Source organism: Hypomesus transpacificus, chromosome 10 (genome assembly GCF_021917145.1).
Source record: "Hypomesus transpacificus isolate Combined female chromosome 10, fHypTra1, whole genome shotgun sequence".
Taxonomy (NCBI): Eukaryota; Metazoa; Chordata; class Actinopteri; order Osmeriformes; family Osmeridae; genus Hypomesus; species Hypomesus transpacificus.
This window is the reverse complement of record NC_061069.1, coordinates 7,769,816-7,785,546: the sequence shown is the minus strand read 5'-3', so window position 1 is coordinate 7,785,546 and position 15,731 is coordinate 7,769,816. Positions and strand designations below refer to the sequence as shown.

Below are 15,731 nucleotides of genomic sequence, written 5' to 3'. Positions count from 1 at the left end.
ATCCTTCTAACAGTGTTGCTGTCCTTTCTCTCACAAGTCCCTCTCTCCCCCCTCCCCCTCTATCCTCTGCCTTCCCTGTTACCCTTTCATGCTCCAGATGTGCTCTAAAACCAGGCAGCTGGGAGTTGTTACATCCTTGCACTCTGCCATCACATGCACGCCTGTCCATGCATGCATGCACGCGCACATACACACAATTACCTTCTTCCCATTGCCCATACATTTCTAGCAAATTTAGGGAGAAATCCCCACAGAAATCCCCACAGCTCCCTTCCTTAAAAATTCATGGGAAGACAGTGTAGCATCTGGCAGTGGAAAGACCTGAGAATCACAGGGCTTCTCTTTTCTCCCTCTTTCTCCAGAAACCATAGAAGGAGTATGTTGGAAATTGAGTCTCACTGAAGTGATAGGACAGCCAAAACAAATTTCTGTGGAGCAGACACACTCCCTCTCTCACACACACTGACCCTCTCACAAACACACACATATGTACACTGGAATGTTACGATAAATGCTATGAGGTTCAGAGGAACCTATTTTTTAAGTGTAGCTACACTAAGGAAGAGACAGATATACACACAGTTACTTTCTCTTTCTCCTTTACAGACACACACATAATCAGACATTCAGGTTGCTATAGGTGTGTTGAATTGATCTTATATAATCAGGATGTGTCTGACAATATAAATACATATAACTAGAGTTAACTTGTCTATTTATATTGAGTCTGTGTGTGATGCAATACAAAGTGAGAGAGTGAGCAGACTTGTTGGGTTTAGCAACCTTTATTGAAGGAGCTTTTACAAATCTACTACTGGAAAGTGTATCCAGGTAAGGTTTCTTAACAACAATTGTAACAAAATAAGTAGACAATTACACTATCAGCACCACAGATGACACATTGACTCTGGTCCAAAACATCAGCAATGTGGCTTAGCATTAACACTGTAACTTGACCAGGCTGAAGCAAACATACGGGAGAGTGAGTGCATGTGTTGATTAGGGGGACTGTGGAGACTTTTTACCATATCAGGGCTGGAAATGCAGACGTGACAGATGTTTTCCTGTCTGACTGAAGTTGTGTGTGAGTAAAAGGCAGACAGTTCTGGTAAACAGATGACATAGAACAGTTTTTGGACCATTTGACCCTAGAAGAACTGTTTATAGGGATATCTCCATTGGCTATACATAAAATGGCACCTACGTGTACACACATACACACACAGCCTTGATTGATTAGCACCAGGTCAACTGAAGAGTGATGTTTTCACAAAAGCTCATCAGATAGAATTTCCTGTCCCCTGTGGGTTGACGTAAGAGCAACATTGAAAGGGTCCATGTCAGACCTTGAACACAATCCTTCAGACCAGGGGCACCCTGGTCCTGGAGAGTCCCAGAGGAGATGGGCAGAATGGGGCTAATCACTGATGTGCTGCATGGATGGATGGAGCTAAATCAGAGAGAAGCCAGGATCTTCTCTCCAGGACCAGAGCGGGCCTGCTCACACAGACTATACTGTCTTGACACACAATCGTTTTGTCGCTTTCTGACACATCAAACACATAAACACAGTGATTGTAAATGGGCAAAAATTGATATTTGTAAGGGGACTGAAACTAAAGCGTGCGGCCCAGGCTGGACTTGGAGATCCTGTGGGACACGGTTTGGTCGAAGACTCCCTCCAGCAGGGCGGAGTAGTCCGCGAGGCGGAACAGGTGGTGCTGAGCGGAGGTGACGTCGTCGCTCCGCCCTCTACTGGCCATGTAACGCAGGTTGCTCTCGTTCACTTGGGTTCCTACGGAGATGACATACAGCTCGACCCCTGCGTCGGCCAACTGGCGCACGCGCTTCTCCAGCATCGCTGTGGTAACGCCCTGCGACCTCCCATCAGAAAACAGCACCAACTTCCTCTTCTTGTTTGCCCCCGGACCTCTGATCTGGAAGCGTTCAAAGGCGAAGCTCATCGCCCCGGTAACATCCGTTCCGTCGTTCTGGAAGGTGGCCGCTTCGATCTGATCGTTCAGCACGGTGAGGTTAGAGGTTAGCTCCGCCTCTATGCGAGACGTCCGGCTATACTGGGCGACACCAACCCTGACGTTAGCCCGCCCTGTCTTCTCTGCAGTGAGGAAGCGCTTGGCTAAACGGCGGACAAACGTCTTGCTTGTCTCAAAGTTACGCTGGCCCACGCTGGTAGAGCTGTCCATCATCACCACAATGTCAGTGTCCTCGTCAAAGGAAACTACAACACACACACAAAACAAGATTTCAGGTCAATGATGAAAGGACAATATCTCAAACCAAGATTCTGTCAAAGCTGTACTTACTCTTGCATTGGTATTTAGGACACTTCTTGTCTGTCGATGGATAGAGAGAAGAAAATGTTAATACAATATTACACTCAAAATTGTATTCATTTCAAGGCAGAAAAATTATCCGGCCACTGATATAGTATATTTGTGTGCTGTGTACCTTCACAGATGCGTGCTGTGAGGTTCTGTAGGAAAGTGTCATCGAGAAGTTCAGCAAAGTTATCCAGTACAAAAGAGAAGCCTGGTGTTGGATCGCTAGTGCACACCACCTCCCCGAGCTGTTCCTGGTTGGGCTGGCGACCAAAGTTGTCCTTCACTCCCAGTCCACCCACCTAGAGCACCACCGTGACAGAGGAGATCTGGTTACCTCGCTGCTATGACGAAGCATGGTACTTGGAAAATCATGTGAAATCACTGAGGTCAGGTCAGTTCAGGCACCAGAACCATGTTGAGGGGTATCCATTTGGCACCGGTATCGTAAAAACCCAATCGATACCCAGAATCAGAATCAGAATTGTGTTTAATCCGCAGGTAAGTGGTCACAAACAAAGAATGTACTTTAGTGGGCAGGTGCATACAGTGAACATTTAGACATAATGAAGCGAAAAAGTGTGAGTGTATGTGGGAGTGTGGCTCACCTTGATGCCATTACCACACAGGGTGTTGAGGGGGACTCTGTCCCTCTTGGTGTCAGAGCGGCCGTCAGTGAGCACCAGCACTACACGGTTATCATTCTTTAGCTCTTTGATCAGTTTGTCCAGAGAAAACTTGAGAGCCTCGCCAGTATAGGTGGCTTCTGCTAGCCAACGCAGGTTCCTCACAGCACTACACACACACACACACACACACACACACACACACACACACAGGAAAGGAAAGACATATTTAGGTATGACTGCTAATAATAATACAAATAAATCATATTTATAATGCACTCAATATTTGGACAATCTCTGAGTGCTGTGTAGTTGTGTCAGTGAGAGTGTGTGTCAGAGTGTGTGTGCTTACTGTTTGAGCTCAACAAGGTTGCTAATGTCGGGGTCTCCCAGCTGGACGGCCTCCTGAGCACTGGAGCCACTGTACTGAACGACGCCCACTCTGGAGTCGTTGAAGCCAAACTGGACAGAACGTGACAAAATGGCTCATTTCTTTAGCGTGAACTCTCCTTTACCACACCAGAGTTCAATTTCACACGTTCCAAACCATTCGAAATCCTGATCAACATGCACTACTACTCACACGGACTTGCTGGTCTTTCATGAGTCTGTCTATGACGGTGATGATGAAGTCTTTGGCCAGGGCAAAGTTAGCGGAGCCAATACTCTCAGAGCTGTCCACGATAAATGCCAGGTCTAGAGGACCACACTTACACTCTACACACGCACACACACACACAGACACACCCATACAATTCCAAGACAGTTTTGGTTGACAGTTCCTTAAATGGTGGATTTGCAATGGAGATGATCACATACTTTAGTGTGGGTGTAAGGCAGAGAACCATAGACTCACCACAACATGCTGTGGAAAGAAAGAAAAGTAAAAAAAAAAAAACACATCAATGTTCATGTTTTGGCTACCCACAATGTTATTTTCTCGTTGGTTATGATCATTGACCTATGCACTTTTGTAAAGCTCTCTCTTGGAAGTGGCTTTGGATAAAAGCATCTGCTAAATGAATACATGTCAATGTCAATGTTTGACGAGCAACAGTGGTGTGGGTTTACGTTCTATGGCATGGGACAATAAGATGTTAGGCTCCATGGGGCATGTTTACGGTTGTAGATTGGTAAGTGTGCCTGTGGACGTGTGTGATGGGGGACACTTACAGCACATTTTCATGATGATGTCCATAATCTTACACTCCTGGAGGGAGGGGCAGAACATAATTACATGGTATACAGACAATACACAGACACGTACGGTCAAATAATGAAGGGATATATAACTCACATCGACTCCAGGTGGTCCTGGAGGGCCAGGAGGTCCCTGGGGAAGAGAGAGAGACATAGAAGGGAGGGGGGGGGCGATGTCACTACCTCTCAGAGAAATAACGAAAGGTTTATTCAGATTCAGCGCTTATCTGTTCGAAGGGAAGAAAGAAAATAGCTAGCCTGGCCAACTTTTTCTCTGGGATAATAAAAGAAGATTCAGAGGAACCGAGAGTCATATCTTCAGTAAGACTGAGGCAGCGTTTAAACAACAGCAGTGTCTCCAGTCACACATCCGCCCACTGTGCTCCCTGCAACAACAAGTCTTCTAGCGGTCATAAACCTCTCTCTGTCACTCTCCTGCCTGTCAGGCAGCTAAAGACCCATCTGTTTTTCATTATAGGAAGATACAAAATAACTTATTATATTTTCTTGACAATGACACAACGTGCACACACATGCAATCACACAGACATACACACATGCACACATACACACTCACACACCTAGAGTCACACAGACACACACACACAAAATAGTTAATTGCAGCCTGGGTTGAGGATTCGCCCTACACCAACATAACTCACAGAAATATGCAGCGGAGTCTAAAGCCAAAGCTGAAAGAGCTGGAAGGAAAGAGGGAGAGGAAGAGGAGGAGGGGTTAGAAGTTAGGGGAGAGAAACAGGAAGAGAGATGGAATGAGATATCAACTTTGTATCTAGAAGATGAATCTGGGTGTGGTGTCTAGGCTCAAATTGAGGAAGTCATTGTTTTTCCGGTAGCAAGTCCATCAATGTTTGAATGGATGAGGGTTTCATTGTCCCCCCCCCACAAAAAAGTAATGGACGCAAAATGACTGGATTACTTCCCTTGTTGTTAACGTCAACAGGGACGGTGGGACTGGGGGTGTGGGGAAGGTGGGACTGGGGGTGTGGGGAGGGTGGGACTGGGGGTGGGTGGGACTGGGGGTGTGGGGAGGGTGGGACTGGGGGTGTGGGGAGGGTGGGACTGGGGGTGTGGGGAGGGTGGGACTGGGGGTGTGGGGAGGGTGGGGTGTGGTGGAGGCTTGGACAGGGGGTATGGGGAGTGGTCTTAGCTCTTTCACTGTCTAGACAAGCATGAACATGCATCCCCATAAACACACACACACACAGATAGCTTACCGGGTTGCCCTCAGGTCCTCTATGACCTTTGGCCCCTTTAGGTCCTGGAATTCCTGGACGAGTGTTCTGAGAAAGGGTATAGGAACAAAGAAAGTGAAAGCAAGAGGGGGAAAGAAAGGGCCACATTCATTTTAATATAGGTTCATGACAAATGCAAACTGCTCCCTTGCTTCTCCTGTAGAGCTGCCATCCTGCACCACCACGTCTGGGCAGGATTCTCCAGCTGCAGCCCTCCCAAAGCCCAGTTCCAGGAGCCAGGACCCATGCAGCTGCCATGTTAACCCAGAGCTGATCCAGCGTTAACAGGTCAAGAGCACGGCTGGACATACTTGCACAGGCTGTTTTGGGAACCCAACACTTATCCCAAATCATTCATTTACACATTTGAGAACTTTTGGAATTCCATTCCCAGAGCGTCCTGCTGGGAACTGCTTCCACGCTCAGTTTGACAAATGACCAGTTAAGAAGATGAAAGCGCTGGTTTCATCCCACAGGCCTGATCTTTAGCTCAGCTTACTGACCACCAGAAATGTCACTCCATGTTGGACTGGAACACATACAGCCTGCTGACAGGCTAACCACAAATCACTGGTCCTGTTTGATGTCACAGTCAAAGGTAATTTAGAGCCAGCTGGATTAAGGTAATGGTTGCCATACCCTGGGTGTACGTCACGTCATGTGTGTGTAGATTGAATGTGTTCTGCAGGTTAGCGGAGGTAAACTAGCCACCTGGTTTGTGAGACACACAGACACATATCTGCGCACACACCAAAACACCCATGTAGAGTTAGCTCACAGACACTCACATATGGAAGCTATTACCACACATTCCTAACTTGAAAGAGACATATAAAACATGACCCATATGATCATCAGAGAAAACATACCCACAGTCACACACGCACACGCACACACACACTGCAGGAAAATGAATGACGTCACAGTTTAGGACATCACACAGAGATAGTCTTCTTTTTTAAGGATGGCGAAATAAAGAGAATAAAAGAAGAAATAAAAGAAGAAAAGGACATTGAGCTGTCACTGAACCAAGCTGGAAAACATTAATTACAACGTGGGGAATTTTGAAAAACACCAAATGCCAGTCACACATTAAAGCTATTGTCTGTGAATAATGTTTTGTAGTCCAAATGGTGCTGAAAAACATACACATCTCCAAGCTAGTTTTGGGGTTAAAACTCAAGCTTTCTCATAAGTGGAGCAGAAAGATTGATACATTTCAAACTGCAAAGAGTAAAAACCCCCTCTATATTCCTCCTCCTTCATTTCCGGGTATCCATGACAACAGCATATACACAGCTGCATCAGCTAAAAGCTCCCCAAACAGACATACACACACGTGCTCACAATATACACATTCAAGATGTTGATGCTGTTTTTGATAAAGCACTTCCAGCTGCAAAATGGAAAGAGAGGGAGGGGAAATGAGAGAGAAAAGGGGGAGGGGGTTATACAATACAAATTACTTAAAAATGGGAGGGGGGGAGGGGGTCACAGCGGAAAAAAAAAAAGTCTGAGAGAACTATTAAAAAAGAGGGTGAGTCACATCCTGTCTGTCTCTGCCAGGACCAGATTAAGGAGTTAAGGAGAGATAAACTTGGAGAGATGCATGACTATAAAAGAGGACAAGGGAGAGATGCATGACTATAAAAGAGGATAAGGGAGAGATGCAGGGACACACTCACATCCAGGCCTGACTCTCCAGCCTCTCCATCATCTCCTTTGGGTCCAGGGGTACCCTTGCCGCCCTGCAGTGGACCAGAGAGAAGAGGCCACAAAGCAAACAATTCAAGTGTTTGATAGACATCTGAGTTCACGTCTGTAGTTAAGTACTCCAGATAGATAAAGTTAAGAACAATTAAGAGGCTCTTTGGAGCTGGGTGTTTGAGGGCCTCATCTTACCGGCTCTCCAGGATCTCCACGTGGGCCAGGGTAACCCTGTTGATGAGACACACACACATCAGAGGTTGCAAGATACCAAGCAAAAAGTTTCATACAAAACATACCCCTCTAAATATCTACCTGGAAACCATGGCAACCTTCAGTTCCATTTCCTGGGGAGCCATCCTCTCCCTGTAACATAAGATACAGACCACACAGTGGAAGTTACACTACCGCACACACACACATTACCCACTCAGTGCAGGGCCAACAATCATCTATGTATCCTCATTTTTGTCTGATTCCACTGTCCCCCGGCCCTCTCATTTCCTCACCCTTTCCCCCATCAGGCCTCTGTCTCCAGGAGCTCCTTTGATTCCTCTTGGTCCTTTCGGTCCCTGAGGGACAGACAGAAACATGGACTTGACAAATGTATACATGAAACAGTCACAAGACAATAAAGAGAAATGAGAAAAGTCCAAACGACAAGACGTGTGTGTTTGTGCATTTTGGGTGTGATGTATGTGCACGCCTGTGGGTGTGTGTGTGTGGACTCACCTCTGGTCCAGTTTGTCCCTCATCTCCTCGATATCCTGGAGACCCTGGCCGTCCAGGCTCCCCCTGTAACACAGTTAGAACATTAGTTAGAACATCATTAAAGCAGCCCTACAGGTGACACCAGATGCACAGCAGGGGCTTGGCTATGTTCACTATGCTAGGCTAAGACAGCCATTAGAGATAGATATTGCTTCAAGTTGCCTTATATCCTCATTTAAATAGGCTGGATATCAAGCAATTTCCTGTAGAGTGTTTTTGCTGCTCCACCTACTTGGCAGAGGTCTTAGAAAGTTTCAAGTTCAGTAACCTGACCCAATGTTTTATTTTAGGCAGTTCATAGGGTCAATTCATTTTATAATTCAACAATACTATGTCAATGATGGTGTCACAATGCTCCAGTGATGGTGTGTGTCTGTATTTTTAATTGTATTATGTGTTTGTGTGTCTGCTGTCATTTATTCCCATGTTTGGTCAGCTGATTTGGTTCGGATGAAGGAAGGAGGCAGGCTGAAAGCACAAAAGAACCTTTCACAGTTCTGCCGTTACGGAGGTTACCACAACTAAAGTGTTATTCTTATTGCACTAGCATGGATATTATTAACCAAGCCAAGCTGTGGTTCTGAGAGAAATCCCAGAGAAGAACTGAGTCAGAGAGGAAAGAGTGAGTTTGAATGTTCCCATGAAGGAAGAGAATGGGAGAGAGAGAGGCAAAAAGGGAGAGGGAAAGAGAGAGACACAGAGAGAGGGAGAGAGAGTAGGAGAGCAAAGTAGCAACCTTGATTCCTGGCCAGATTTCCATTTACTAAGGCTACTGGCTTTCTAACTTCCATATACACATGGACGCGCCCACACGCCCACACAGGCATGTATGGGCCAACACACACACGCACATACACACACACACACGCACACACACACAAGCGTGCACATACACATATATACAAAGACTTACACACACAAATGCACTAATACATCCATAGCCACACCCATACATGCACACAGCCTCTCCAACAGGAAAAATGGATGCTGCCAAATAAGAAAAGATGACGCTGAATATGAATGGTCGTCTACCGTCTACAGTAAGAGGATTCAAACACACCCACACTGGGCATCACAGCCCAACTATGCTGAGGATCACTGATGGCCCACATGAAGGGGTTTACCCTGGAAATTGTGGTTAATGCAACCAAGACCAGGGGATTTCATTTTACTGGATGGTTTTCAAATACAGAGGTGGGCTGAGCAGGGAGAACTGAGAGGATATGCATTTAAAACAAGGCCTGGAAGACCATGCGTGTATCTTGGTCAATTGTTTGCTTCACTCTCCTTCCGACCTCGCTCCCACAGATCGTTGATAGAACTCGTCATTCAACTACTCCATTGGTGGGAGTGGCCAATTCAATTCCAAAAGTTGCGGCAATTGGTCGGACTGGACTCGTGAGTTTGTGTTTGAGTACTGTGGCAGACGACAGGGAGAGATGAGGGGAGTGGTGATTGAGGGAAGATGTGTGGCAGCCCGTTGGCTCCACCCTTGAGCCAGGTAGGGACTTCCTGCAGCTACGAGACACTCTCGCCTGCCAGATATCTTCCCTCAATCACCACTCCCCTCACCTCTGCCTGCCGTCTGCCACAGTATGTTTGTGTGAAAGTGAGATGATGGTGAAGGTTGGATGGACTTACTGAATCTCCATTGGGACCGGATGAACCCTCCCTTCCTGGCTCTCCTCTTGGGCCTGGATCTCCCTAATAGGACAGAAAAGGAAATCATTACAATTAACAGACCCTGTATGCCCATCTAAGGTCGAGCAACTTTGTCAGCATCCTCCTCATCACTCACTCCATCTCCTTTAGGGCCCCTGTTCCCACGGGAACCTTGCTCGCCCTTCTCTCCTGCCGTACCCTGAGGAAGAGTGGAGGAATGTTAACAAACACCTTAAAAGGTATCCAAACACTCACACACACATACACAGCTAAGCCAAAACAAGGTGCACAAGTACTCTGTCTCCTCGTGGTCCATCTGGTCCTGGAGCGCCCTAAAACACACAAAAGAAGTGATGTCAGATATGTCCTCTATAACATAATGAGTCTCCCATTAACCTGATGCCACTAGGGTCCTCCACTTTCACTTACATCATCGCCCCGCTCTCCTTTGTCCCCGTTGGGTCCTCGTGGACCCGGGTCACCCTGTCAGAACACAACATATCATGTGACACAACGTCTTTCATATGGGGAACCTTTCGTCACGTGTACCCATTCGGACACTCTTCATCTCCCCCGACATGTGTCTGCAGCTGTCCTGTGACACCTACCTTAGGCCCTGAGGGGCCGTCGTTCCCCTGTCTCCCAAGCTCTCCGTCCTTCCCAACATCACCCTGGAAGAGCAAGCCCACACGTCACACACCACCTCTTTTGATCTTGTACATCAGCCTTCCATACTGACGGTGCAGCATTATTTGTTTGTGTTTACAGTTATATGCTCACAAAACAATATTAACGAGAAAGAGTGCGTGAGGGTTCAATCTTACTTTTCCTCCTTTGGCTCCGTAAGAACCGGAATCTCCCTTTGGACCAGAATCTCCCTGAGTACCCTGAAACCAGAACACACAAAGAGTTCTCACCATGAACCCGGAAATTACATCAACACCAGTACACCCCAAGCTGTAAGAGTCATGCCACATGTATAGGTACGTATGTACGTGCGTGTGCGCGTAAGTGGATGTTTATTTGTGTGCATGTGCATGCACATGTTTACAGTATGAATGTGTATGCCACTTTAAACAATCTGACTGTAAAGAATGTAAACACAGTGATGAAAGGGTCACCCCCCCCTGCTGGCCCTGTCAGAGCAGAGATTAAACATGGGATCGGAAGAACCAGGACTAAGATAGAGGACTTCTCTCTGACACAGCATAGCACATCCGCTTAGTTTGTCCAAGGCAGCTGTGAACCACCACTACACGATGCTATAGAATGTTTTGATTAGCTAGATTACAGCCTACAAACAAAACATGACAGCATGTCTGGATGCAGTTTGTTCTGGATCAGTTCCAAGTGGTCCAGATTGGAAACCTCTCTGTTAAAACTGAGGCTCTCAGAGTCAGGGTTGGAGCAGAATGCAGTTTAAGGTCCAGACCAGAGTTTTAGGTCAAGATCAGGGTTTTAGGTCCAGAATCCAGTTTGGTACTAACATCTGGCCCAGGAGATCCTTTACAGCCAGGAAGACCGGAGAACCCTGCATCACCCTACAAAAGAGGAACACATGGATTTCAGATTTAACACATAAACGCACACTTTATACTGTTTGAACGTTGACTGAAAGACTGCATGAATCTCACCTTCCGTCCATCCACTCCATCTGTCCCCCTGTGGCCTTTATCGCCCTGAGAAACAAAGAGAAACAGGAAGGTTGTGATGGAGAGAGAACAAAGAAAGAGGAATGGAGAACGTGAGGCAGAGTGGGAGAGAGATGAGGGAACATACATTAGCTTTCAGAGCATCCACAAATAAGAGAGAAGACTTCAAGTCACCTACAAATCAGAAACAAGCTTACCTTGTAGCCTTTATGACCTCTTTCACCCTGAAGTAAACAGAGAAGAGATTGATCAGTCCTGATACAATTGCCATGGTACCTCATAAACATCACCTCAAGGATTATTCATCAGGAAATATATCATACATGCAAATACATCTAATCAATTAAATCTTTATATTATTCATTTATCGTTGCCATCTTTGTTTGTGCAGATACTACCTTGCCTCCACGTTCACCACGGTCACCCTAGAAACACAAAGGACCATTATCACTGCTGTTTCTAAACAAATCATCTTCTGTCTTCACTTCCATCATCACAACGTTAAAGATCCTCTCCTTCACATCCCATGGGTGTCATACCTTCATGCCACGGTATCCCACAGGGCCAGGGTCTCCAGGATTTCCCTGAATAACACAGTAGAAAAGTACAGTAGAATAACACAGTAGAATAACACAGTAGAATAGTAAAGTACAATAGTATGTACAATTACATATATATGATTAAATGTACAATATATGTGTTATTATATATATATATGTGTTATATATATATGTGATTATATGTACAATAGTACATATAATCACATGCAGGGGTATTTGTGTGTGTTTGTATTTGTGAGAAAAAGGAGGGGCATGTATTTCGCAAAGAGCAATGACGTGGAAATGCAACCCAGGTCAAAGTTGGGGATATGTGCGTGGTTGTATGTACGTACTGCTGCACCGATGTCCCCCTTCTCTCCTGGCATCCCCTGTCTTCCTATCTCTCCCTGTGGAGAAGAAACGTTAGTAAATTCAAATGTGTTATTTTATGCGAAACACAATGCACAATGAGCCAGAATGATTCTGTACAGTGTGTTATCTCACCTTAGAACCCAGCTCTCCGTCCGGTCCTTTGGGACCTCCTTGGGCCTACAGAACAGACACAACCAGTCGTATCATCACCCATAAACAAGCAATAACCAGAAATGACAGAATGGGTTTCATAGAAGCATATAAGGCATACTTACATTGCAATCGAACGAGCAACACTGAAAAAATAAGATAAATATTTAAAAGTTTGCAGTGGCAACTGATGTAATACATAAAAACTGTTAGATGTGTTGTATATATAGAGTACACAAACAATTTTCTGAAATAACATACACATAGTAATATACAAACACAACGCCAAGACTCACCACATCCTTCGTCTCATTTGTCTGTAAAGAAAGAGGGAGATGATGTTACAATATATCACTACTGTGTGTTTTTTTAAGCTGAGGAAAATAAAGCAGAGAGTAGAAGAGAGTAGAGGAGACAAGAGAAGAGGACAAGAGAGGGTACATACGATCATATCTATGATGGTGCGGATAGTCCTCATCTTGGTGGTCCTGCTGTCATCGGCAGCAGTGAAATTCTGTCTGTAGTGCTGGTCTGTAGCGATCACAGACAACCGGGTGTCCTGCAGAGAGTTATAGCATAGAGTCATTAGGCTGATGGTTCGACTGGTGTAGTGCTCCTAGTGACCATCAGGTAATCACCTGATCACAGTCATGTCTGAATTACGTAGAACATATTATAATTATACAAATATCAAAAAGATAGGCTACAAAAAATATTTGTACGAACAAGCACACTGAAATGTATGATGTGAAGTAGAGATGCATACCTACAGCTAACACAAGCTCCAAATGGACTGAGATTTTGGATTTTGCTATCCAATCCACTCAGACTGCATATAGGGGGTAAGGATTGGGGGGGGCAGGTGTGTGTATCCTAGCCTACCTCCTGGTCAGGGGAGATGGCAACAGCAAACACTTTAACGCCGTGTTGTCTGGCCTCATTGGCCGCCTCCTGCACTCCTCCACAAGGCTCCTTGTAGCCCGTGATGGGATGACCATCAGTCACAACCACAATGTACTTATTCTCATGGTAGTGAGAGCCCCTGCACAAAAGACATTCGCCAGCACACACACACACACACACACAGACACACACACATAACCAGACACAGAAATTAGCATCAGTAGTTCATTGCAATTACAAATGAACTTTTCTAGTATATTTATGTGTGTGTGTGTGCTTGTATCTTGTTTGTCACCCTATTAGCAATTCTGCCAAGCCTCTCTTGATGGCACAGTCGGTGTGTGTCCCCTTGCCGATGTATTTGATGGTGTCAACGTCGTCTTTCAGTGCCTGACGCTCGGTGCTGATGTCACTAAGATGACGCACCAGGATGATGTCGTCACTGTAGTGAAGTGCTCCAGAGTTCCAGGTCAGGTAGCGGTCACATGGATGGCGCCTAGGATGAACAAAAGACCAACCCAACACAACCCACAACACAAAGACTTTCAGCTAACAACACAATATAACATACAAAGAAGAAATACAATATTGAAATGAGTTTAATCCTATGAATTTGATTTGGTACTTCAGAACCTATGGGTAGGTGGAATGGGTCATGTAAGGTTCCCACTACATGTACCATGTAGCCATGGTAACTAGATGCAGGTGTATGGGTTGTGTCTTACATGTCCTGCAGCTCATCTATGAAGCGCTTGGTGAAATCTTTAATCTGATCGATGTAGAAATTGGGAGGTTTGACTCTGAGGGCGACACTCTCAGACGTATCCAACACGAAAAAGAGGTCAACAGGACATTCTGCAAACACACACACACACAAAATATGATGTCAGTTCAATCAACTATAGACAAAACAATGAACATGATGCCATTAGCCTGGCTTCTATGGTATTTTTGCTTCCACCACTATTGCTGCTAGTGTTGGAATTCCCAGACCCCCCATAAGAGTTAAAGGACCCCCCAAAAAGTGAACTTGGGGAATCCCATGGTATTTGTGCTACCCAGTCCCCACCCACCACCCACCTTGGGGACACCCCAAGACTTCAGACACAATTCAAACACTGATTGCTATTACACAGACAGCATGGGCCAGAGGCTACTACAGTTAGCCTGGCTAGCCAGCTTGTTACCCAATGACGGATGGATTTACATCCACACATCAAGACTGAAGATAGGAACATAGATTAAAGGAGAGGCATCAACAGAATTGATGTTAACCGTCCGTTAGCACACTTTTGTACTACTGTTTGTGGTAGGCAATCGGAGCAATGGGCCCCTAGGGGCAGGCAGTAGGGGGTCAGTCACCCACAGGACAGGGCCGGAGTGTAGGCCTACCCCTATTCACACTGCATCCATATAACTGTTCACATCTCTGGGTGTGAGTCTCCATCCTTTAATACTGAACATCAACAGTATCTGGAGTTTGAAGCAGACTGAGGCCTGGGATACAAGTCACAAGGCCTGTGAGGTTCACTGCTCCTTCAAACAGTTTCAAACGTGTAGGATCATCTGCAACATGGTTGACATGTGAACTAAACTAAACTGATCAGATATCAGTGAATATATTTAACCATCATGCAGCTTCACCCTCTTCGTTTATCTACACTTAAGTGTCAACAATGACAGACGGACAGGAGTAGGCTACATGTGCTGTGCGTCAAGGCAACTAAACGAAACAGTAAACCTACCCACATTGTGACACCATCATCTGTCTGAAATAAAATTCTGCAAAGGAACCATTACGTGCTCTATAGTCCCGCAAGTATAGTACATTCAGTTAATATAGCCCACCGTCCTTGCAACGATTACTCCACCAATCTAAAGTTCGGTTTGGACGTCAACAAAAAGGGGTAGGATTTTAGAAACAGTTTTATTTAAATTGATTAAGTTATTCATATACTCACCAGCAAATTTAGGTCTTTTGACTTGAGCTCGCGCCCCAGAGAATAGCGCTCCGACGCATAACAGCGCAAGAAGAACTCCGAGAGTCTCCATGATGGAACTCTCAGAAAACTTACTTTAAACCCGACCCCAGAATACACCAACCCTAACCCAAGACCTCCAAATCGATATGCCGAAGTTTGGGTAGACTTTTTCAGATCTCCGCTGCCCTCAGTCCATCACACAAAACCAGGAGCGCGCGAAGGAGGACCAGAGAGTCTTTTAGAGGAGGAGTTCACGCGCTTTCCTAGGAAGTCTTAGGGCACAGAACGCGCAGATATTTAGATCAGTATGTGTGCAGAACCATAGGCTCCAGCCAGGAACAAATGTTCTGACATTTTCTGTTTAGCGTAGACAGAAATAAGTTACATCAAGCATATCATATTCAAAATTTCGTCAGTGTCCCTTTTGCGTTCTTTTCAAGTAAATACTTAGAGATTCATTAAAACCGTTCACTGTAAGGTAAATGAACCACTAACAATTTCATAACCAAGCCCACACACACGCACATTCCACAATTGACATGTTTACTATTGTTAAATGCTTAATGTAGGCT

General features: G+C 45.5%; 1 protein-coding gene across 1 annotated transcript; it reads right to left on the bottom strand.

Moving 5' to 3' along the window:
• Positions 1-769: 769 nt before the first annotated feature.
• Positions 770-15,411, bottom strand: col6a1 (collagen, type VI, alpha 1). The gene is made up of 35 exons (XM_047027898.1): positions 15,139-15,411; positions 13,903-14,032; positions 13,473-13,673; positions 13,157-13,316; positions 12,720-12,833; positions 12,571-12,591; positions 12,400-12,420; positions 12,257-12,301; positions 12,106-12,159; positions 11,753-11,797; positions 11,612-11,638; positions 11,411-11,437; positions 11,196-11,240; positions 11,049-11,102; positions 10,386-10,448; positions 10,170-10,232; positions 9,991-10,044; positions 9,858-9,893; positions 9,698-9,760; positions 9,541-9,603; positions 7,861-7,923; positions 7,638-7,700; positions 7,444-7,494; positions 7,324-7,359; positions 7,107-7,169; positions 5,404-5,469; positions 4,263-4,298; positions 4,139-4,175; positions 3,822-3,830; positions 3,549-3,682; positions 3,318-3,427; positions 2,948-3,134; positions 2,470-2,641; positions 2,325-2,354; positions 770-2,239 (listed from the first exon to the last, which is right to left on the bottom strand). The coding sequence occupies exons 1-35, from the start codon at positions 15,227-15,229 to the stop codon at positions 1,617-1,619; spliced, it is 3,057 nt and encodes a 1,018-aa protein (XP_046883854.1). The 5' UTR covers positions 15,230-15,411; the 3' UTR covers positions 770-1,616.
• Positions 15,412-15,731: the final 320 nt, after the last annotated feature.